The sequence below is a fragment of the Ambystoma mexicanum genome, chromosome 4p, assembly GCF_040938575.1.
Source record: "Ambystoma mexicanum isolate Mex_15411 chromosome 4p, UKY_AmexF1_1, whole genome shotgun sequence".
NCBI lineage: Eukaryota > Metazoa > Chordata > Amphibia > Caudata > Ambystomatidae > Ambystoma > Ambystoma mexicanum.
Window position 1 is genome coordinate 625,422,913 of NC_090927.1, and position 23,936 is coordinate 625,446,848.

The window sequence follows — 23,936 nt, forward strand, 5'->3', positions numbered from 1 at the left end:
CCCTTCTTCGACTATGTCAGAGACAGAGAAGCATACTTCTTCAGACCAACCCTGCTGAGAGCAATTCACAATTGAATACTGACAAACTAAGCACAGGAGCCACGACTCTACGCAGAAGCCACCTAATCAGAGCACAACATCCTCTGCCGACAACAGAAGAACTGATCCATGCCATTGGGGAACCGGGAGGGCGGCGGGGATCAGGGTAGGGGTTGTTGAACGGTTGCAGTTAAAGTTAAGTTATTGCTCAAAGCTACACCAAAATTGTAATACCGAAGGTTGATATGTGGCCTCAACAAATGACATGCGCTAAGTTAAATCACTGGCCTATACAATATCTGAATGTGACAATGTTTTTGAATAAATAAAGTTGCCTAAAAAAAAAAATCTGCACCAATCACTGGATGTTGGCCTATGCAAAGCATGTGAATCTAAGCCGACACAAACATCAGAAAGACTATTGTAGTTATGTAATATTTATCATATTTGCTCCTTTGTTATGTGAAGTGTTTTAAACTATGGCTCAATAAAACAAAATGTATTCACAAGCTGTATTAAAGGAAACATTTTCTGCCTCTCGAAATCCAGTTACAAAGTGTTATCCAATTTGTTGAACAAACGTTTTTTTGAAGCTGTTATTTTGCCCACTTAAACTGATCAGAACAACAAACGTATCTTCAGAGTTATTTGAATTTAAATCATTGAAGCAGCATACACAAAATAACAATACTCTCTCTAGAAGCCACGGTGGAATTAAATGCAATGCAACTCTGGAGAAACACTCTCATTAAGGACAGCTTGCCTATTTACAAGATAGTGGCCGATGAAATAGCAAAACATAGCCTGGCTATTTTAAACAATTGGACATACAACCTGAGAGAAAAGCTCACTGATATCGCCTGCAATGAAGAGGACCTTATAAATAACCCTACAAGAGTGAAGTCAAAATTGGAAGACCAAGACTGGATAGAAACGTTGGAAAAAGTGCAGAAGAACAAACTGACTAAAGATCTGCCTCCTAACTTCAATAAGTTAAAAGAACCAATGAGATACTGCAGCAAACTTCCAAATAAGCAACTAAGAAAAATGTTCATGAGGGCACGTTTCAGTCTCCTACCAACCCGGGAAATCCAGGCGATCAGAAGACAAACGATCGAGAAATCCTGCCGACTCTGCAAACAGATAAATGAGATTGAATCGATAAAACATCTGCTGTTATATTGCCCAGAGTTAAGTAAAACAAGAGCCACATACCTACAGATCTTTCTAGAACACTAGAAGATGCAGATACAACATGGTGGAATAGGCTGATGTCAGAGGAGAAAACTAAATGGACGATAGCGACCGTGAACATTTTGGAATGTGCATTATAAGCAATTGCCTCTAAAGTCCCGACGCTGACCAACGACGAGGCCCCCGACCTGGAATCGACACTCTAACAGGGAAGAGGAGGAAACCAGGCGGTTTGGTTCTCAACTGTGGGACTGCTGCACTTTTCTGTCTTCTTCTGTCGCTCTTCGTGTGGCTCTTGTTAGTTGACCAACATCACCTTTTTGTAAAAATTATTAATGCAATTATATACGAATAATAATTAAATATATATATAACAATATGCAACCACATGAATCATATTGATCAATAATATAAAAATACATTCACAGCACCAGTTCTAATCCACTCAACAATTGATAAAAGGCATTCAGTAATCACCAGGTGGTAATTTCTAGTTTTAGGCCTGCCGACCTTTCCCTGTGGATCCGGAAAGAACCTTGACCATATATGATTGGATCTGACTCTGTCAGTAGGAACAATGTCTGTCTGTTTGCCTCTGTACTGGATTTATGTAGGAAGTGACAGTCGGAACACCCAGGGTGCAGCAGATTGTATCCCACTAGACTCGGACTGCCACCAACTAGAGGAGCCCACAGAGCCAGCCATGTAAAATACATGCACAGTAAACCAGTGGGCCCTAGGTTGTCTGCACCTGAGGGACCTATGCTACTCTCAGGGGTGCACATCACTAGTCGCACCTTTTTGATAAGCCTCAAATAAGGACTCCCTTGGTGACAAAGTTTGTAAAACCGCAAACAGCATAAATGCTGGTGGCTTCATGCCGGAATGCTTAGATGAAGCTTTTGGGATTCATGTTATGCCCTTTACAGATTAGAACGATGGGAGCTAATCACCACAAAAATGCGCCATTTTCTAATTCAACACATTTTGTAGACCTAGACATTCCATCTGTGTTGCAATGACTAGTTTCGTCCATATGTCAAAGTACATGGCATTTTGCACCTTGATAGTCATAAACCACCGTAAGGGCCTTATAATCTGTTTGGAGCTTGAAGGTAGTCATATTAAGGTGAATTGTTCTTTTTCAACAGCTGTTCACCTCTGGTCTGGCTTATCCTTCACCAGCAAGAAAGACATACATGGGGTGTTGCCAACCGATAGCCCTATGTTGCACTCCTAATGGGATAGAATCCCCTATTGGTTTTGATAACAATTCGAGAGACGGGGATCTCCTGTAGATCGGAAGGCCCCTTCCCAATAGTATGTGAGAAACTCTTCAAAAACAGGGTAGCCTAGTACTCATGTATCTTCATAGCCGTTTTAGGCTATGTATTAAAATAAGAAGGATGTCCACCTGATAAGGTCAGTTCAAGAACCATCAAGAACGTTCACACTACAGGTGCACAACCTATTTTTATATGTGTATATATAACGTGGTAATTAAACACATTACAAAAAGGAAAAATAAGAGATGGGTCAGTTCAAATCCAAGTCTCAAACATACACATGGATGACAAATTAACAAATCACAGATAACATCAAAGGACTCTCCATTTGATGTAAGTGTACAATTCACATGATAGTTCAGATTCAAAATTAACACAGTGTATGAAAATCCAGCAGTGTGGATGATTTGTAACATAACATCCAATAATTCACATTCAGGAATAATAATGTTTTTGTCCTAAACACTCCTAGATGTAATCAAGTGCAAACGCGTTTCGGATTCAGTTGAATCCATCTTCAGGGCAGGAAATGTGAAGTTCCTTCGTACATAAATGGGTATTCCTAGGGAGATGTAAGGAGACTAATTAGCTCATAGGGAATTATAGATAATAAAGGTTGCATGTAACACCCAAGAATAGGCACTAACCTTAGTGTAGAAAATAGGGATCATGTACTACAATCAGTTCGGGAAGCAAGAAATATAATGTCAGCTTATGAGCCAAAGGGTTGGATTCTACTAGAATTCGTAAATTTAAACAGAAGAGTCACTCACCACGTCCAGAGGCGCATCTAGGTCACCCCGGGTGTGAGTGAATTGTTAGGCGGTTGCTCGAACAGTGCGTGTGCTGTAAATAATAGGGAAATAAAAAAAAAATGTAAGTATATAAAGGTTTACTGATAAGTTGATTTCAGTGGCGAGGGAGAATCCCTCTCATAACTACGTGCAGTCCAAAATGGCAGAGTTAACAAAGTTAGCAAGATCTGCTTTGAAGTCAACATCTATAGGATCGAGTGTCATACACGAATCCGAAAGCTGGTAAATACTTTAGTATGTGTAGCATTAAGGTGGAGCATACGGCTCCTAGGTCTAGGTGGTTGGTTCCATTCTCACCTGCATTCACGAAGCAGACGCAGTGTAAGAGACGTCTGACAAGCAGGCTCACGGCTTGCAACTGCGAGTTGTTGTAAGGTCGTCATGGCAGCGGCGCGCATGCGCAATGTGGTGTTCCGTGAGCTTTTCATTTAGTTGTGCTAGAACTGCACCCACTCTTTGCTCAGAAGGTTGGCTATGTGTCCTTCAGAACTGGGGCATGGCATAGCAGATAGGTCTTTCACCCCTAGATGACTCTGCTGACGCTAGTCTGTCTGGACTCCTTTGTTGGGTACTTCTAAGGATTCAGATGAGTCAAGGGAGCAGCTGTGAAATTCCTCTAGCACACAGGGAGTCCAATAAAGACTCTTGTGAGCCGTCACCTGCTGCTGTCGTTCACAAGGTAATTCGACTAGCTTTGCCCTGCCTGACGCTTAGTAGATGCTGTGATCATGTGTTTAGCTGTCTGAAGTGCATATAGCATCTTTTGGAGGTGGCTCAGAAGCTTCTCCAAAATGCAGCTGAAGATTGCTATGCAATCTAGATAAGCGGCCCAGCACAATGCGATCATGGTTCACTAGAATCTGAAAAGTGGCAGGCACATTGTTTAACAGAATGTGACCGTGAGCAGGTGTGGCAAATGCAGTTGTTTCCTTTTCATGCCAATTTAAGCCAATTTGCTAATAATGTGCTGTCAAATTGACAGTTGTCTTTGTACCAAGCTGCTCCTAACTTGTCTTCAAGCTTGTATGCTTGTGGTTAACGGTGCGCATCTGTCTTGGTGACGGCATTGAGCCTCCTATTCCCTGCAGAATCTCAAATTGTTGGTGGCTGAATTAGGAACTTACACAACCGGTCATGTGCAAGGACTCTAGTAGGCAGTCGCCCCTAGATCCCACATCCTTCTCACCACTGCTTTAACGAGATCATAGACATGAGCTAGGTTTTGTGTTTCACAGGCTTTCTGTCATCCTTAAAACCATGGTGTAAGACCTGGACCAAGGGAGAGCACAGGGGCAAACTAGTTGAGCAAATCTCTACATTCCTTTGTTTGCCTAGATGGATTGGTTTATTAAGAGGAAATCTATTTGTTTGACCTCTGTGTATTGGCTCTGGCTAAGGGGGGGTTACATTCTTTCTCCTGCTTTTCTGAGACCAAACGCTGTGCAGATAATTCCTCATATCTAAAATGTATTGACCAGAGTGTGGAAAAATAAATTGGGCCTTGGAAATCATGTTATTATTCCCATCAAGCAAAAAGAGCAGCTCATATTGCAACCTATGGAGAGAAAATAATTCCAACTTTACTGCCTGATGTAAGAGGATTCAATTCAACACTACAGCTAAGTCAACGCCTGGTCTATAATACTGAATGAAAACCCTTATTGATATATCTTTATGTCCAGTTCATGCGTTCTGGATGACTACCCCTATATAACACCCCTCTCTTGGAATCCCCCTGACCCCACTGAGCCAAGAAGTAGTTCTGTTTTGCAAGTTAAAAGGTTTATTTGATAAATTAAACAATATATATATATATCCCACTTTATAATAAATTAATAATTGAATAGCACACTTAATCTGATATGATAAAGATTAACAATGGAGAATCTGGCACTAGCACACTTCTTTATAATCACTAATGAGTTGACATGAAATGGATAAGGTAGCACACTGGTAAATAGGAACAAAAGTATAATGTGGTAGAGGATGCTTTATGTAAGCTCAGGTGGATGCAATATTCAATGAATGCAGTACAGAAAATACTCAATATGATTTCAACCAAACAATGTAATCACTTTTCTCTGGCAATCCCCCCCCCCCCCCCTTGATGCAAGGCAAGGAAATGGAAGGAAAACACACAGTTCTCAGAAATGCAATCAATGTAAATCAGTTCACCCCGGTAAGCTTAGACAACAGAAGTTTAAAAACACAGGCCCAAATTGCTTTGATATGTGCTGGCAATGAATTAAAAAATATGCTATATTGCTTTTGATTCCGTTTCAGAGGTTCAGGGAGAGTGGTATCTAGTTAATATTAGTCCAGGCTCACACTAGCAATGATGCAGGGATAGTTAGCAGGTTAAACGAAATTCTGGCAAATGGAAGGCAAGCAGCAGCAGTTTTTACATGTGAAGAAATTTGCAAATCGCGGTAAAATTCGCGGATGCGCCGAGCGCTATTACAGAGGAACCACAAGGACTATCTCTATCGTTTTGGGGTCCTAGGAAAGCCTAGGATCTCAGCTTCAAAATGAAAGTTACTGCAAGTCTCTAGCACAAACGGTTGCAGAGATACGAACGATTGAATAAAGGTCGTTTTTCAGATTTGAAATTTTAAACGCACACTTTTTCAGCTTTAAAAATGATGGCAGGATAACACAATTGCTAAACTGCAGTTCTACTTAGGTTAAAATGGATTGAATTATATTATTTTAACTAAGAGATGGGTTCTACACAGTTTTACTATGTACTCACACTATATTCTTGAGTGAAATGGGCCTCGTCACGGATCTGGTCAGGGTTTTAAACTGGACTCTGGTCTGGTCTGGCCTCTGCACTTCACAGTGATCTGGGTCAGCTCTCTCTGCTGGTCTGGGTCTCTCTGGGTACAGCACTGCTTTCTCTCTGGTCTGGTCTCTTAGTTCTGGATAGATTGAAGTCTCTAGTTTGGCTCTCTGGAGGTTTGATGGAGGTAAAGTATGGATTTTTCCGGCAGAGCTTCCAGCGGCAGATGGATTTTGAAGGTCCCTATCTGTCCTGTCTGTCTGCTTTTATGTGTTTAGAATGTGGGTGTGTTCTAGCATCACTGACCCTACCTCTCTCTCAGCTTCTAATTGGTCAAACTTCCATTTATCATTTGATTGGGGGAGCTAGGTTGGGTCAGAGTGATGTCATTTTACAGCCTGCAGAAAGTCCACTCCTCCTGTCAACTTACACACAAATCTAGATTTGAAACAAATACATATTTGCAGAGGTACATATTGTTTTAAAATCATATGCACACATCATGCATTACAGGAGGTATCCCCTGTTCAAACTCTGCTCTTCCTGGGAGCTTGCATTCAGAAATGGCACATATTTCACTGTTTAACTGATTTTGCAATTTCTGACATTGACCCAACTTTACATACATGTGTGCAGGGAGTAGGGACATTAACTGATGAAGTTTCAGATTTTTAACATGCATACATTTAGAGTAATATCCACTTTTCCGCTAAAACCCCCCTGAACACGCCACCGGGTCGAAAAACCTCTTAAAATGTGGGCAGAAAAATCACAAGAATTATGGTGTCATTTATAAAATTTTCACATGTCCGTACTATGAGTTATTCATCTTTTTCTAAACAATATTCTGGCTACAAAGGGGTGTGGTTTCCTCTCAGCACAAGGTAGAAATACTGGTCTTTCCAGTTCTGCCAAGCCAGCTTGCTCTCACAGGCAGTGCCCCTCCCCTTTCCTCAGGAGGAAGCCACTTTTTACGACCATTTACGACTCCTGCCAATAAAACCTTTGCCTGAGCCAGGACAGGGCTTTGTTCACTTTCCTGCAGAGCACAGGTAATTCAATTATCAGATAGATGGCATATCCTTAGTGTGAGCAGCAAAAGGGCAGCTAGGCCTGGGAACACAGCTGTGACTCAAGTTTCACTCCTGATGGGGGTAGTTGCCAGGCAGAATTCAGTTCCTTAAGCCAGGTTTCAGATAAAATGTTACTTTTTGTTCCCTAGTTCCTGCATTCAAATAAAACTAAACATTTTTACATATGCAGCTAGAAGGCTGATTCTAAGTTTAAAACTATGACATTTAAACAATTGCAACCTATGTGACACTCAAAAGTAGGTCACTCAGTCAATTTAAACATTTAGATTTTTTTTTAGTGTCTTTCAGTCCAAATTTACTTAAACTGCTGAAATCCACAGCGCAGCCAGTTTTGTTATAAGCATTGTTCTGGGCTCTTCATTTCCCAGATTTTGTAGGCACACCAAACTCCATTCTACCAAATGTCTGCTGGTGTTCAGTGAATATTTTGCACATATTGCAATGTTTGAAATAGGCACTTTGGCTTGCCTTCAGAGAAACACAGGGTGGTTTTAAACTGCCGGCTTTTGGATAGTGGTGAGTACTGGTACTGCACCCATTTTTGGGATTTAAGAAAATGAATTCCCCACAATTATGGGTTTGCTTTTGGCAATCAGCATTGCCATTTCCAATGGTTTCAGACTACTGGGCGGGTAGTCCAATGGTGGTTTTAGGCAGTGTCCTTCTGTGCCCATAACATCGGCAAAAATGGGTGGCAGCCTATTCTTCCTGCATTTCCCTGTGCATTTTCTGGGAAGCTCTGGCCATCATGATGTTTTCATGTCAGTACTGCACAGTTTTGAGGTAGGGCTCGGATGCATGGGTAAATACATCCCACAAGCCCCCCCTCTTGCGATGGCCATTCTATTTCACGAATGGGACTCGCAAGACCTGGGATGTTTCCTCATCTTCTTCCAATAGATGGCACAGTTCAGCATCTTTTCCTCCATCCGGTCGGATCGATCGGTTCTCCTCGCCGGTCCTGATGGGAATATTGGGCGGTCCACTGGGCCCATTGGATCTTCGTTCCCGGTCTCCGTATCATCCTCCTTGGCCCGTCTTCAGGTTTTCTTTCTCCTAGGACGACAAAGGAAGAGCGGCAATACCTACTCATAGACTTTTTCCACCACTGTTGAGATAGTGGGGCAGCATATGCATTTCATCATCACGAAACATTACATTCTTATTTTGAAAAAATAAAAACAGTATAACTAAGAGACAGTTTCATGCAAATCACAATATTTTAGAGACTAGATGTGGTATGTTTTATGGTTGGAACAGAATTAGTCTGAGACAGTACCCGCTAGGATTCCAGAGGATTCCTCCAGTTGTTGCAGAGTGTGCCTGGGATGGCAACATTTCAACTGGTTTATGTGGACCCACTTGTCTTCCCCCGCTGCCAAAGGACCTTTGGGGATGTGGATTTTGTAGGCCACAGGGGAGATCTTGTCGATGATCTCAAAGGGTCCTTTCCATGTAGGCAAAAATTTGCGAGCTTGGCCTGGTTCCTTTGGAAGTTGTATAGATAGACCCGGTCTCCCACCTGATATTCCTTCCTGGAAGTTTTCAGGTCATAATGGGTCTTCATGCTATCAGCCGATCTTTCTAGATTCCGCTGAGCATAAGCAAAAGCATGTTGGAGGTGTTTCCTTAAATTCTCTACATACTCATGAGTAGTGGAGGCATTTATCAGTGTCTGCTCTTGGGTCCTGTAGAGCAAATGCTGAGGAAGCACCATCTTGCGCCCAGTCATCAACTCAAATGGTGACATTTTGGTTGCAGATGAAGGGGTAGATCTGATGGCCATTAGGACCAGAGGTAATCGGATATCCCAACTTGGCCCAGAATCTGCCACAAACTTCTTTAATATGCTCACAATTGTCCGGTTATATCTCTCTACTGCCCCAGAAGAAGCTGGTCTATAAGCAATATGCAGCTTTCTCTTGACCCCCAGTATCTCCCACATCTTTGTCATTACTTCACTGGTGAAGTGGCTACCTCTGTCTGACTCAATCCTTTGAGGTAGACCAAAACGGGAAAAGATGTGGTTAATCATCAAGGCAGCTGCCGTTTCTGCCTTGCAGTTTGGGGCTGGGAGACATTCCACCCACTTGGTAAACAAGCATGTCACAGTCAACATGTACTTATTCCCCCTAGCCGAGCGAATCACAGGGCCTACAAAGTCGATTTGTAAATCCGACCATGGCAGTGTCATTCCCCTCTTTTGTAAAGGCGCCCGGTGCGTAAGGGATGATGGCTGAAATTGTGCACACACAAGACAACCCTTCAAATATTGGTTGAGGTCCTGGCCCATGTGTGGCCAGTATGCAACCTCTCTTAAGATTTCCAGTGTTGTGTGAAACCCCCTATGACCGGCGGTGGCCGCATCATGGGCGTGACTTAACATCAGGCTTCGGAATGAGGTAGGAACCACCCACTGATCGTGGCCAGATTTGGATTTCCTTACCAGCAAACCGTCTTGGATCCGGAACATTTTTGGACATTTCATCAACACTCTTAGGTCCTCTTTCCCAATGTAATCGGTATCCGTCAGGGGAAAGTTCTCAGGGTCCTCAAGGTGCTGGTAAAATTTACCAATTATTGGATCCCCCTTCTGAGCGGTAATCAAATCAGCATCAGGGGTCTCCTTACTCCATTGTGCAATTGAAAGGTCGTTGTGAGCATTTGTCTGGGACCTAGTGATAGCAGTGACCTGGATTTCCCCCAACAGGGACTCAATCTCAATTCGATCCCCTTGGATGGCCCCGGTTTTGGCCAGCTGATCAGCTAAGTCATTTCCAGTTTTGTCTGGTCCCTCTACTTTGGAATGACCCTTAATCTTCTTCCAATAGATGGTCATCCCATTCGATGTGACCAGATCATCAATGTTTTGGATCAACTTCCCATGTTTCAAGGGTTTGTTGTTAGCACATAACATGCCTCTGGTTTTCCAATTAACCAGGTGCTCCACGAACCCGTTCCGTACATAATCCGAATCTGTGATTATGACCAGTTCGTGGAGTTGATGCTGGACAGCAGTGAGGATGGCCTGATGCACAGCCATCAATTCTGCCACCTGACTACTTCGGGGACCAATTTTGTATCCAGCGGAGGGTTCTGGGGACTCATTCACCCATGCATTCCCTACGCCAGCCACCAGTTCTTTCTCCCCGTCGTTGTCAACATGGTAAGAGCATCCATCCACATAGACAGTGGGCATTCCCCCACACTTGTCTTCTTCAAAGACTTTGTGTGGGGAATTAAGGTATGCCTCCATGTTGTCCTTTATTTTTAGACTTTCGTCCTCGAGACAGTTTTCTCTGGCACAATCATGCAAGTCAGCCAGACCTTGCGCGAGGGGACTCTTCTTGTTTTGGCCATATCTGACCTCCACAGGAAAGCCTTGCATTGACAGAATCCAGGAAGTAATTCGGGAATTACTCACATGAGGCTGGTGTGGAGTCTCCACTATGATGTGTTCCCCCTGGATAAACGGGCGGTAATTCTTCAATGCCCACACCGTTGCCAGGAGTGCCTTCTCACAATCGTTGAATTTTTCCTCCACAGAGGATAAAGTTTTGCTCGCATAGGAGATTACTTTATTGACCTTGTCATGCTTTTGGTATAATACGGCCGTCAAGCACGTATTAGAGAACCCTGTCTCCAGGAAGAACTCCTTGTTTCTGACAGGGTAAGCTAGGCAAGGCGCTTGTGAGAGGCTTCTCTTGAGTTGTCTTACTGCCTCGGATTGTTCTGGACCCCATTCCCACTTGACCCCCCCCTTCAGGAGATGAATCAGGGGTCTGGTGATCTCTGCGTAGCCCTCAATGAACTTTCTGCTGTAATTAGTCAGTCCAAGGAGGCTCCTTAGTTCCCGCAGAGTTGTGGGGTCTTTCAGTTTCTGAAGTGCTTCCACTTTCTTTTCCTGGGGACAGAGGCCCTGAGGAGTAATCTCATGCCCCAAGAAATTAACACGGGTTCTACACCACTGTGCTTTCTGAAAGGAAAGTTTTGCTCCGGCGGCCCTCAACTGTGTCAGAACATAACGGATCTCCGCTATGTGTTCCTCCACAGATGAACTTTTGATGAGGACATCATCTACATAAGCCAGGTTACCCCTCGCACCCAGGTCGGGCATGGCCTTATGTAGGAAAATGTTGAATTCATTGCCGGAGTTGAGGTATCCGAAGGGAGTCCGGGTCCATGTGTACTGCTGGCCCCCAAAGGTAAAAGCCAGCTTGTATTGGTCCTCCCTACTGACAGGCACAGTCCAGTATCCATTGGTCAGGTCTATTGCAGTGAATACCTGTGACCCCTGGATCTGGGCCAGCCCTTGGTCAATGTAGGGGAGAGGCCATCGGGAAGTATGGACCCGTTTGTTGAGCTCCCTGAGGTCAGCACAGAGTCTCCACTGGCCGTTTGGCTTCAATATTCCCAGCACCGGATTATTGAAGGTGCTGTGGACTGGACGGATTATTCCCCTGGACTCAAGGTTCTTAATTATTTCAGTAAGGGACTCCATTGATGCGAGAGGCAAACGATATTGCTTCACAAATACAGGAGTCATGCCAGGGTCCGTGGGGATTGTTGTTGTGTGGATGTCAGTGCGACCACAGTCAAATGAGTCTACCGCAAAGAGATCTTGGAAATCCAAGAAAACTTGTTTCAACTTTTGCTTTTGTTCCAGAGTCACACAGGCATCAGCTAGGTTGACTCTCTCTTCCACCATCTGCCGGAAGCCTGGAAAGACTTCTGGTTTGGCTATTTCCGCGGCCTCCTCCAGCTGGGTGGAGAAGTCCCTGGTCAGAGTGCTGATTTGGACCGGAGGCTTCAGGTGGGAAAGGCAGCCCTCATGTACCTGGAAAATCACCTCATCCCTCCTGAAGTCACACGTCACATCTTCCTTACCATAGGGGCAGGAAGTGTACACCAGGAAGTTCCCCCCATGCCGGGTGAAAATCCTGTCTGGTGTTGTATTGTCCTCACTGTCACTGTCAACACAGTCCTTGGGGATTGGTCCTAACAGTTCATTACCTAAATCAATGGAAAAATGTCGGTCATCAACCGCCATTCCAATAATGGTGCCTGCGGCTAGAGTAATACTCTTTAAGTCGCTGTTATCCACCTCTATTAGAATGGTGTCATGTTCTATGTTGACTAATGGAGTTGGGTTTTCCCCCCAACCCTTGCTGTCGGAGAGAAGCGTTTAGATGTATGTAAGCATCAGGGTTTTTCAAATGTTGTCCTCTTTTAACTTTCACTTCCAGGGAGAATTGTCGAGTCCTTTCTGGGATGGTGACTTCCTCTTTGATCTGAATTTCAACTGCATAAGGTAGCAATTGAGCTGACCTAAATGCTTTCTCTGGATCATCAAAGCCCATGGGATTATCCGCTAATCGGGACCAAGCTTTGAAGTTTATTAGGTCCAAACTAATGGCAAAGCGATTGAGAATGTCACTGCCTAAGTAAAAGGCGGCAGGGACGTCTCGCACGACCCAACAATTGTGGACTATGCTCTTGTTGCCAATGGAGATTTTGAGCATACACCTGCTTGGCAGGAGATGTTTGGAATTAGGTGCTTCCAGGTCCATTTCCCATTTGTCTATCAGTTTGAAGGTGGGAATGGCTGGATCTTTTGGGAGTTGGCGAAACATGGCTTCGCTGATGAAGCTCTTACCGTTGTTCACACACACTCGAGCGAGAACAGAGTCCTTCCCATCATTTAACTGAACAGGGATGAACAACTGCTCTCCAATTTGCTGAATATCAGCCAGGCTCTGAGCTGATTTCACATCTTTCTGGACTATAGGAGTGGGAGTTTCAGGTTGTGGATTGGTATAGAATTTCAGAGTGTTTCCTTCCAGCGTGGAATACCACCTTAAACTGGAAGGAAGGTTGATTTTCAGAAATAGAGAGGACCCCCCATCACCAGTCTGTTGTCCTACTGCTATTACTGTCACGTCTGGAATCTGGTTATTCTGGAAGTGAAATTCTACTTGGTCAGATTTTTGTTCAACCATGTGGCAGGTGCTGTTTAAACTAACATGGTTGACACTCTGTTTTAATTTTATTGGTCGGCTAGTCTGGGTCCAGAGGACCTCGTTTACACAATCTATTAGGGGTGACAACCTTCTCAGGAGGTCATTCCCTAGTAAACAAGGGGTGCCCTCTGGGGTCACAACTATGACCGGGTGTTTCAACTTATGTCGCCCAATTTTAATGTCCCAGTCTGCAGTCCCCTCAACAGGAATTTCCTTCCCGTCAAAGTTCTGTAGTTGTCCCGGAAGAGAGGTGAGAGGAATTTGGTAATTCTCTCCCCTTCCTGCATTCAGTTCGTCAAAGGCCCTTCTGGACAGAAGGGTAGCTTGAGATCCAGTGTCCACCAGTGCCGAGATTGTACCCTGCCCCTGTACTTGTACCGGGGCATAATATCTTCCCTCCTTCTCCTCAAGGGGGCACAGATAATGTACATTTTTGGACAACTGGTGGGCTAATTTTCTGGTTTTGGACATCGCGAGAGAAGAATTTTGGGCAGAATTCTGTGGAGAGCCTTGGGAATCTGAAAGAAAAAGTTGGCAACTGGAGATCAGAGCCATTGTGGGTTCCCCTGGCTCCGGTTCTGGGCCGCCCCCCCCTTTTTGGAGGCAGTCACCAGGATGGGTTTGAACCAGGGGATTTCCTTGCTGTTGGTTCTGGGATGAGATGGTGGGCGGCGGTAGCTCAGTCTCCACATCTCCCCAGTCTGGATTTGCATTCCTAGGGACCCATTTTTCTTTGGGAGGAGTTCCCCCCTCTCTGAAGGAGAAGATCCTTTTCTCAGGATCCTCTGAGGATCCCTCTCCCTCAAATTGGAAGATCTGTACCTCCTCCTCAAACTGAGTCTGTTTGGGTCTTTTGTTTCTCCTACCCCCCCTCTGCTCCTTGGGAGGCAGACTTTCAGGGGCAAGAGATTTTGTTTCCGGTTCCTGGGTTTCCAGGGGCTGTTTACAAGTAAGGAAGGAAGCTTCCTCCAAGGCTTTACACCCCCCTTCCCTTTGTGCCTCCTCCCTGGGAACCGGTGAGTTATCGGGGTGCTGCCCCCGTCATTGTTCTGGGGCACCAGGTCCAGAGTTGGGTGCGTTCTGCGCCGGCATGCCGGTCTGAGGGTTCTGCTGAGCCCTCAGTATGTGACCCAGATCCCGCGCCATGTTTTGAACCTGGCGCTCTAACTGGGAAACCCGCTCAGGCTGATACGGGGCCCTGTTTTCTCCCCTGGGCTGATCCCGGGAAGGGTAGCTGTCCCTCCTCTGGTAATACCCCGGGTTGGGAAGATTTGGGTACCCCTCCACCCTTGGCCTCCCCTCTCCCGGATTCAGTGGTCTGGGCTCAGGGAATTGGGGAAAGAAGGATGGATGGTTTTGGGGCTGAAAGTCGGGTGGATATCTGGGGAAAAAGTTCTGCCCAGGGTTTGGTAAATTTCTGCCCTCCTGTGGGAAGTTTGGAGGGAAGTTCCCTGGGTTAGGTGCTTGTCTGGATCCCCCCCTTGGGCTGGAGGAGTCCACACATAACCCAGGATGGGTCGATTTCCCTTGTAACGGGGACTTACATAATCAGGAGAGCGAGGGACCCCATTTGTGGGGCTGCCTCCTTGGCTCCCTGTCTGTGACTGACCCGAGGACCTCCTGGGCCTAGCATTATTAGGTGCAGGCAGGTTTTTAGGCCCCCCCTTTTCCAAATCCAAAACGGGGGTGACCTTTACCTCTGCCACCTTGGCAGCAGCAGGGGTGCTGTTGGCTTTGGGGTTTTTCTGGGCATTACTTTTGCTATCTATCGGTTTCTGCACCTCATAGATCCGGGTAGCCTGTTCAATGACCCAGTCTAAAGATCTTTTCTCGTGAAAATCCCTCACGAGCTGGGTCATGATATATTTGGGCAAGGCATGGAAAAACGTATTTATAAATTCCCTGCTATCCGTGCGCACCCTTCTTGTGGTCTGTGCAAAAGCCCGCTTTAACTCCTGCACAAATTCTTGTGGGGCCTGATCCTCCCCACATTGCAAATTGTAGGCTGCCTTGCGAGCCTCTTGAGGATTTCTGTGAACAGAAAAATGTTTCAGGATGGCCGCCTTATATGTGGACCATCTTAAATGATTTTGGTCCTCCAGCCCCGCAAAGAAACTGGAGTATTCCGGGGAGAATGTCCACTTTACATATTGAATACAGCTTTGGCTGTCCTTCAAATGGAAAGTCTCCATCATTTGTTCAAACAACTCTAAGTGTTCCCAAACAGAATACTTAGCGTTCTTATGGTAAGGCGTGATGACGCTCCTGATCGCCTTAATCTGCTTTAAGGGGTCCTTAAGCAAGGCCCTTTTTGCCTTATTGGCCTTTTTGGTTCGGGTAACCCTTGTCCATTCTTCCTCGGACTCAGAGGCACTGCTCCCAGAGGTTCCCGTCTGTTCTTCCAGGTTTTCCCGGATTCTGCGAGCCTGGGAATGGCTGGCAGAATGTGGGGACCTGGTCTTCTGTGTCCTGCGCAGTTCAGAGGAGTCTTCAGATTCCTCCTTGCTGCCAGGATTTGATGGGTACCCCCTCCACTGACCTAACTGGGCAGAGGTTTTCAGGATGCCCTTAATGGGCCTACTCTCCTGGGGTTCCCCATTGAACTGTACTGTACTTGGGTGCCCATACCCGGATGCCCACCCCTCCATTCCTGAGTGGTACTGGCCTATGAGCCCCATACTCTTAGCTGGATAGTAATCTGCCATCCCTGCGGCCCTGTGCTCACGTGCGCCAGGGGACATGGGGGTGGCAGAGTCCAGGGACTGAGAGGTATGAGGGCCTCTGGTACTAGGGCTCCTGAGGTTATGCTCCGGAGTTTCCATTTCCCAGCGAACCTCATCTCTATCCGCCCCTGCTCCCTGTTGCAATGCAAGAGCCTGCATTAGTGCTTTCAGTTCCTCTGTTAAGGCCTTACTCGACTCTATCAGTCTCTCCTGCATCGCTACCTGTTGTTGGAGCCTATCATTGTGTTGACAGAGGGCCTCATTTTCCCTCTGTGCTTCCTGGTTGGTCCTAGAGAACTGGGCCAGTCTTTGCTGCAGGAGGGTTACCTCCTGAGCAATGTCCATATTGGCCTGCTCCTTTCTTGCTAGAGCATCCTCCACCCTCCTGGTGTGCTCTAACAAGTTCTGGTGTTCTTTTTGGAGGTCACCCAGTCCCTGGTGGGCCAGGTGATTTTCTTCCATTTTTCTTTTTAAATGGCAGACTTCCTGGCCTAAGGTATCCCTTTCCTGACTAAGAGCCTGCATCTGTGCCGCCAGGTCGTCCCTTTGCCTTTGGAAGGCACCAGCATTCTGGCGCTCCTGATCAAACTCTGCCTGGGTATCCAGGTCTTTCAGAATTAGTTTGTTGCTCTCTGCCTTCACTCTCTCTAGGTGGCCTTGCAGGGTGACTACCTGCTCAGCACATACCCTGTTGAAGTCCAGTTGTTGCTCCAGCTTTTTCTGGCTTTGCAGTAGGGAGTCCAAACCTTCTTGGTGTTCCTTCTGCAAGGCCAGAAATCTGGTATCCTGTTCTGACTTTTCCTTTTGCAGCACATCCATATCCTCCTTTATTTTAGTGATGTACTGTCTGCTGTCATTTTCTGACTCCTGGCTCCTCTGCAGCCTCTGCTCAGAAGAGACCAGGTCAGATTGGACCTTCTCTAACACCATCTGTTGCCTATTTGCCAGATTTTGGCTTTCAGCACATCTATCCTGCATGTCTCCCATATATAGGTACAGGTATGCTGCTATCCTGGCAATCTTATTGTGTTCCTCTTTGGCTTTAGGAGCCATATATAGTTCACTCAGGGCCACATGTAAGGGACCCTGATCTCTATATATATCTGACCCTGTTTCAGTGACCTGTTGTGTGATGGCCTGCAACCACACATCCTGGCCCTGTTCGGTCCATTCACCTCTCACAAATAGCTTATGCAAGAGGTGCTCTCTGGCTATTTTCATGTCTACTAAGGTCGTCATTCTAGAGATTGGTCTCTGTCCTGACTTACAGAAGTTTGTATTTTATTTTTGCAGAACAGAACTTTTCTTGGAGTGTCCCTTTTGAGGAATGCTTCACAGCGTAATGCAGCGTGGTGATCCGACCGGATGTATGTATCCCGTCAGTTAGCACACTGTATTAAGCTGCACAAGTGGTAAATCTAACCCAAACGTCCGGCTCGAGCCCCCAATTTGTAAGAGGATTCAATTCAACACTACAGCTAAGTCAACGCCTGGTCTATAATACTGAATGAAAACCCTTATTGATATATCTTTATGTCCAGTTCATGCGTTCTGGATGACTACCCCTATATAACACCCCTCTCTTGGAATCCCCCTGACCCCACTGAGCCAAGAAGTAGTTCTGTTTTGCAAGTTAAAAGGTTTATTTGATAAATTAAACAATAGATATATATATCCCACTTTATAATAAATTAATAATTGAATAGCACACTTAATCTGATATGATAAAGATCAACAACGGAGAATCTGGCACTAGCACACTTCTTTATAATCACTAATGAGTTGACATGAAATGGATAAGGTAGCACACTGGTAAATAGGAACAAAAGTATAATGTGGTAGAGGATGCTTTATGTAAGCTCAGGTGGATGCAATATTCAATGAATGCAGTACAGAAAATACTCAATATGATTTCAACCAAACAATGTAATCACTTTTCTCTGGCAATCCCCTCCCCCCCCTTGATGCAAGGCAAGGAAATGGAAGGAAAACACACAGTTCTCAGAAATGCAATCAATGTAAATCAGTTCACCCCGGCAAGCTTAGACAACAGAAGTTTAAAAACACAGGCCCAAATTGCTTTGATATGTGCTGGCAATGAATTAAAAAATATGCTAAATTGCTTTTCATTCCCTTTCAGAGGTTCAGGGTGAGTGGTATCTAGTTAATATTAGTCCAGGCTCACACTAGCAATGATGCAGGGATAGTTAGCAGGTTAAACGAAATTCTGGCAAATGGAAGGCAAGCAGCAGCAGTTTTTACATGTGAAGAAATTTGCAAATCGCGGTAAAATTCGCGGATGCGCCGAGCGCTATTACAGAGGAACCACAAGGACTATCTCTATCGTTTTGGGGTCCTAGGAAAGCCTAGGATCTCAGCTTCAAAATGAAAGTTACTGCAAGTCTCTAGCACAAACGGTTGCGGAGATATGAACGATTGAATAAAGGTCGTTTTTCAGATTTGAAATTTTAAACGCACACTTTTTCAGCTTTAAAAATGATGGCAGGATAACACAATTGCTAAACTGCAGTTCTACTTAGGTTAAAATGGATTGAATTATATTATTTTAACTAAGAGATGGGTTCTACACAGTTTTACTATGTACTCACACTATATTCTTGAGTGAAATGGGCCTCGTCACGGATCTGGTCAGGGTTTTAAACTGGACTCTGGTCTGGTCTCGTCTGGCCTCTGCACTTCACAGTGATCTGGGTCAGCTCTCTCTGCTGGTCTGGGTCTCTCTGGGTACAGCACTGCTTTCTCTCTGGTCTGGTCTCTTAGTTCTGGATAGATTGAAGTCTCTAGTTTGGCTCTCTGGAGGTTTGATGGAGGTAAAGTATGGATTTTTCCGGCAGAGCTTCCAGCGGCAGATGGATTTTGAAGGTCCCTATCTGTCCTGTCTGTCTGCTTTTATGTGTTTAGAATGTGGGTGTGTTCTAGCATCACTGACCCTACCTCTCTCTCAGCTTCTAATTGGTCAAACTTCCATTTATCATTTGAATGGGGGAGCTAGGTTGGGTCAGAGTGATGTCATTTTACAGCCTGCAGAAAGTCCACTCCTCCTGTCAACTTACACACAAATCTAGATTTGAAACAAATACATATTTGCAGAGGTACATATTGTTTTAAAATCATATGCACCCATCATGCATTACAGGAGGTATCCCCTGTTCAAACTCTGCTCTTCCTGGGAGCTTGCATTCAGAAATGGCACATATTTCACTTTTTAACTGATTTTGCAATTTCTGACATTGACCCAACTTTACATACATGTGTGCAGGGAGTAGGGACATTAACTGATGAAGTTTCAGATTTTTAACATGCATACATTTAGAGTAATATCCACTTTTCCGCTAAAACCCCCCTGAACACGCCACCGGGTCGAAAAACCTCTTAAAATGTGGGCAGAAAAATCACAAGAATTATGGTGTCATTTATAAAATTTTCACATGTCCGTACTATGAGTTATTCATCTTTTTCTAAACAATATTCTGGCTACAAAGGGGTGTGGTTTCCTCTCAGCACAAGGTAGAAATACTGGTCTTTCCAGTTCTGCCAAGCCAGCTTGCTCTCACAGGCAGTGCCCCTCCCCTTTCCTCAGGAGGAAGCCACTTTTTACGACCATTTACGACTCCTGCCAATAAAACCTTTGCCTGAGCCAGGACAGGGCTTTGTTCACTTTCCTGCAGAGCACAGGTAATTCAATTATCAGATAGATGGCATATCCTTAGTGTGAGCAGCAAAAGGGCAGCTAGGCCTGGGAACACAGCTGTGACTCAAGTTTCACTCCTGATGGGGGTAGTTGCCAGGCAGAATTCAGTTCCTTAAGCCAGGTTTCAGATAAAATGTTACTTTTTGTTCCCTAGTTCCTGCATTCAAATAAAACTAAACATTTTTACATATGCAGCTAGAAGGCTGATTCTAAGTTTAAAACTATGACATTTAAACAATTGCAACCTATGTGACACTCAAAAGTAGGTCACTCAGTCAATTTAAACATTTAGATTTTTTTTTAGTGTCTTTCAGTCCAAATTTACTTAAACTGCTGAAATCCACAGCGCAGCCAGTTTTGTTATAAGCATTGTTCTGGGCTCTTCATTTCCCAGATTTTGTAGGCACACCAAACTCCATTCTACCAAATGTCTGCTGGTGTTCAGTGAATATTTTGCACATATTGCAATGTTTGAAATAGGCACTTTGGCTTGCCTTCAGAGAAACACAGGGTGGTTTTAAACTGCCGGCTTTTGGATAGTGGTGAGTACTGGTACTGCACCCATTTTTGGGATTTAAGAAAATGAATTCCCCACAATTATGGGTTTGCTTTTGGCAATCAGCATTGCCATTTCCATAGGTTTCAGACTACTGGGCGGGTAGTCCAATGGTGGTTTTAGGCAGTGTCCTTCTGTGCCCATAACATCGGCAAAAATGGGTGGCAGCCTATTCTTCCTGCATTTCCCTGTGCATTTTCTGGGAAGCTCTGGCCATCATGATGTTTTCATGTCAGTACTGCACAGTTTTGAGGTAGGGCTCGGATGCATGGGTAAATACATCCCACACTGACACTTTTTTTATGTAGCTTGCCACCATGCTTTGAAAGTGAAAGTGGAAACGTCACCCAGGTGGGTATTGGAGAGGGTTATTCCAAACATGGATTGGGGCCAGCACAGATGGACATTGGAGTAATAATACTTCCTTTTCAGTTTTATGTAGAAATATGCGTGGATGATGCCATGGTACAACTCAAGTTCACCTATAGGTAGAGGAGTTTTTGTAGAGCTGTGCCCATTTAAAGGGCACTCCTACCACTGGAGAAGGCAGAAAGGGTAATTTTTTTATCACTTCACTGAACTCGAGTTCTGGTTTGTAAGGATTGCAGATCTGTTTTTGTGTCTGATGTGCCAGGTGAGGACTTGGCAGGGAAAATCCAGTACAAACGTTTGAAGACCATCAGAATTCTCAGTACTTGTGCCACAGGGCCAGAATGGAACCGTTCACTCTCACAGTACTACCATGATATTATTCATCCAAATGTACAGCCCCTGAAAATTCCTTTGTATGTTTTTTCACCCATCAATGTATACATGAGCTGGCTAAAGTGGCCTTGTTGGAGGGGTATTTGTAACCCGTTCGTAATCCTTGTGAATTGGTTTGTACATTGTAACTAGAGGATTTCTGTTAAGTTCTCGGGCGTTGATATTTTTCTCTTAAAATCTGCAAATGCAGCTAGTCTTCTATATCTCCTATATGAATTTCTATGGTACTTTTACAATTAAAACGCTTAATGCTCCCTCTGAATGTTAGTTTAATTGGTAAATAACAGGACTACTGCACGGTTTTGAGTTACAGTAGGATGGATGATTATTCTCTTATGTATTGGCCATGAATTTAATATAAAATATAAAGATCTGTTTTCATTTGTAGGTTCTTAATTTGCTCTTTGATTTTATGCAATGCAGGCTGGAACCCTCACTGACGTTTGTCCTCATCTATCTCCTTTATGAACCATGCTAACCATAACTGCTTCTCTGTTAGACTTTGAGTTCGAGTAGATCTTTTAAAGTGATTTTGAGTGTTCTTTCTCTTTCAGGTTTATGGTGGGCTGCTGGGGATGTGATGATTGGTTTCATAGCGACTGTGTTGGAATGAGCCTCTCTCAAGCACAGCAAATGCGAGACGATGGTAAAGAATACATCTGCCTGAAATGTTCTGTTGATGAAAATAAGAAGGTTGAATCTTTTGATCAGGGCACTTTGGAACACGCAGAAAAAACAGACCCGCCTTTAGAAAATAGAATTGTTGACTACAAAAGCACTGGAATTTCTAAGGAACCACTGTTTAGTGTTTCACCAGGTGAATTAAAGCAGATAGAAGAACCAGTGAAGCACAAAGTTAAACATTTTTACAAGGTAATTTAACATATTTGTTTTTGGGGGTAAAATTGCAGCAGAATGTGTTTATCTGAAATGCGTACTATATTACTGTATTGTTTTTATTCACCCATGAATTTGGTCCTTATTTATCGGCTGATGTACTTTTCACTAAAACCCTTGGTGTATTTTTGTCCTACTGGGAGATGATCTAATTATTTTATTAAATGGGAAAGGTAATAGAACATGGAGTGCACCATATCAAAAAGAGTTGTAGATCTTATTGACAATTAACTGTGTCTTGAAATAGTTAAAGCAATTGCAAGAAAAATCAACCCAAGCAGGTCTTCCTTCTATCTATAATGCTGCCTTTTGAAAGATTAATACAGCGACACTCTAGAAGTTTCTATTAAAATGTAGTTTATCATAAATGCAACAGACTGTATGGGGTGAATTTGCCTATGCAGCCACAACCTTGACACTTTACCTCCCACATGCCTGCACCCCATTAATTGCCAGTGTTTTCTCTTCACTGATGGAGTTCCAACCTTGGCAGCTGCAGCACTTTGATGCTTCACGTTTTTTCTTTTTCTCAAAACAAAAACCTCCCCCTTTCTGTGCCCCATAGCTCAGGATTCATCACTGCGTGCCCTATGGTTAGCTTTTTCTTTGGCCTGGACATGAGTGTTTATGCCCAGATAATTGGTGGAAACTGTTTGGGGCCTGCAACGCTCTTTTGTGAAGGTTACTGAAGTCACCACTTTTTCTTCAAACCCCCATCTCACTGATTAGTCCTCAATGGTTCATCAGAGGGGCTCATCTGTTTCGCAAGTCACAAAGTACTCTAATTTGTGAAGAGCCTAAGAAAAGGTACTGGCACCACACAACTTAATACTGGCAAAAGCCCCGAGGTACTGCAAGAGCAGGAGAAGACTGTTCGAGAGGCTGAATGCCTTAAGATCCTTTATGGTCGTGGATCAAAACCTTGTTCAGGGGGCCTATACATGAATCCCTATAACTGACTCTTATTCTACGAGCACTGAGGTCTCTAAGAGCAGACATGTAGCTGTAACCCTGGCGCTTCCTGAACCAGTGATGCAGACAACTGAAGTAGCCGCTGCAAATGTATCTATAAACCTGCCTGCTGTGGAAACCGTTTTAACTATACCACACCAAAGCAACCCCTAGATGCATTTGGCACTCGCCACAGGTCTCTGCGCGTATTAAGAAAGAGGGTAGAGAAGGGAAAAAGCTTTCAACATGAATATCTGACCGTTGACTATAGGGTAACCCTCATTGAGGAAGGTGACAGCTAGGAAGATGCTCCCACAAGCATTGTGATGCCTTTCAGGGGATTGGGGTTCACAGTGTGAGACTGGGCACAACCATCGTACTCAAACCTACCATTCCTACTAAGCATTACTCCATGCTGTACCCATCGTCCTGAGCCACTTGTGCTGGCAGCGCGATCAGCGGAGCCATACAAAATAAGTGCTCTCCTTTTGGGACAGCTCATCACATCATTGATAGACCATCCTATGGCCAAGATGAAGACACTTCTCAAAATAAAAAATAAAGCTATTCACGATAGGTTATTATTTTTAAGGCTATACCAAGCTGTCCCACAACCAGTTCCTCCAGTACATCCTCTGGTTCATCAGCCTCTGCAGACACAGCTGGCTTCCCCGGAGCAACTACTATTGCAGCTTCCACTACCGACCAACCTCTGTATCACACCACAGCTGTCTCTGCCTCCTCTGGTACTCCCTGGAAAGCCTTCACTGCCACCTAAGGTATATTTGCCTCCTCCTCCGATGGCTGGATGTGCTCTCTAATGCATGGGACATATCTCCTAGTAAACCTGCAGAAGGTGAATGGGTAGCAGAGGATGACGGAGTACCAAAATCAAAAAGGGCATTCCAAGAACAAGTTCTATTCATCATTGCATTTTTGAACCTGACAGTTTTGGTGCACCCACTGGTGGAATCTGAGGTAATGGTAGAGTTAATTTTCGGTCAGGACAGATAGAATGAGGAATCTCAATGGTCTGACATCTTGAAGGAGATGAAGATGGTCTAGGATAGCCTCCCCCTCTGACTGTAATACCATACCAGTG

General features: G+C 44.5%; 1 protein-coding gene across 2 annotated transcripts in view; it reads left to right on the plus strand.

Annotated features, from left to right (window-relative positions):
- The window catches only part of PHF3 (PHD finger protein 3), a 909,072-nt gene that overhangs the window by 159,778 nt on the left and 725,358 nt on the right, over positions 1 to 23,936 (plus strand). For both annotated transcript variants that reach the window (XM_069606191.1, XM_069606192.1), the window contains one exon: positions 21,541 to 21,859. In XM_069606191.1, coding sequence (XP_069462292.1) covers positions 21,541 to 21,859 — 319 coding nt within the window. The remainder of the gene's footprint in view (positions 1 to 21,540; positions 21,860 to 23,936) is intronic.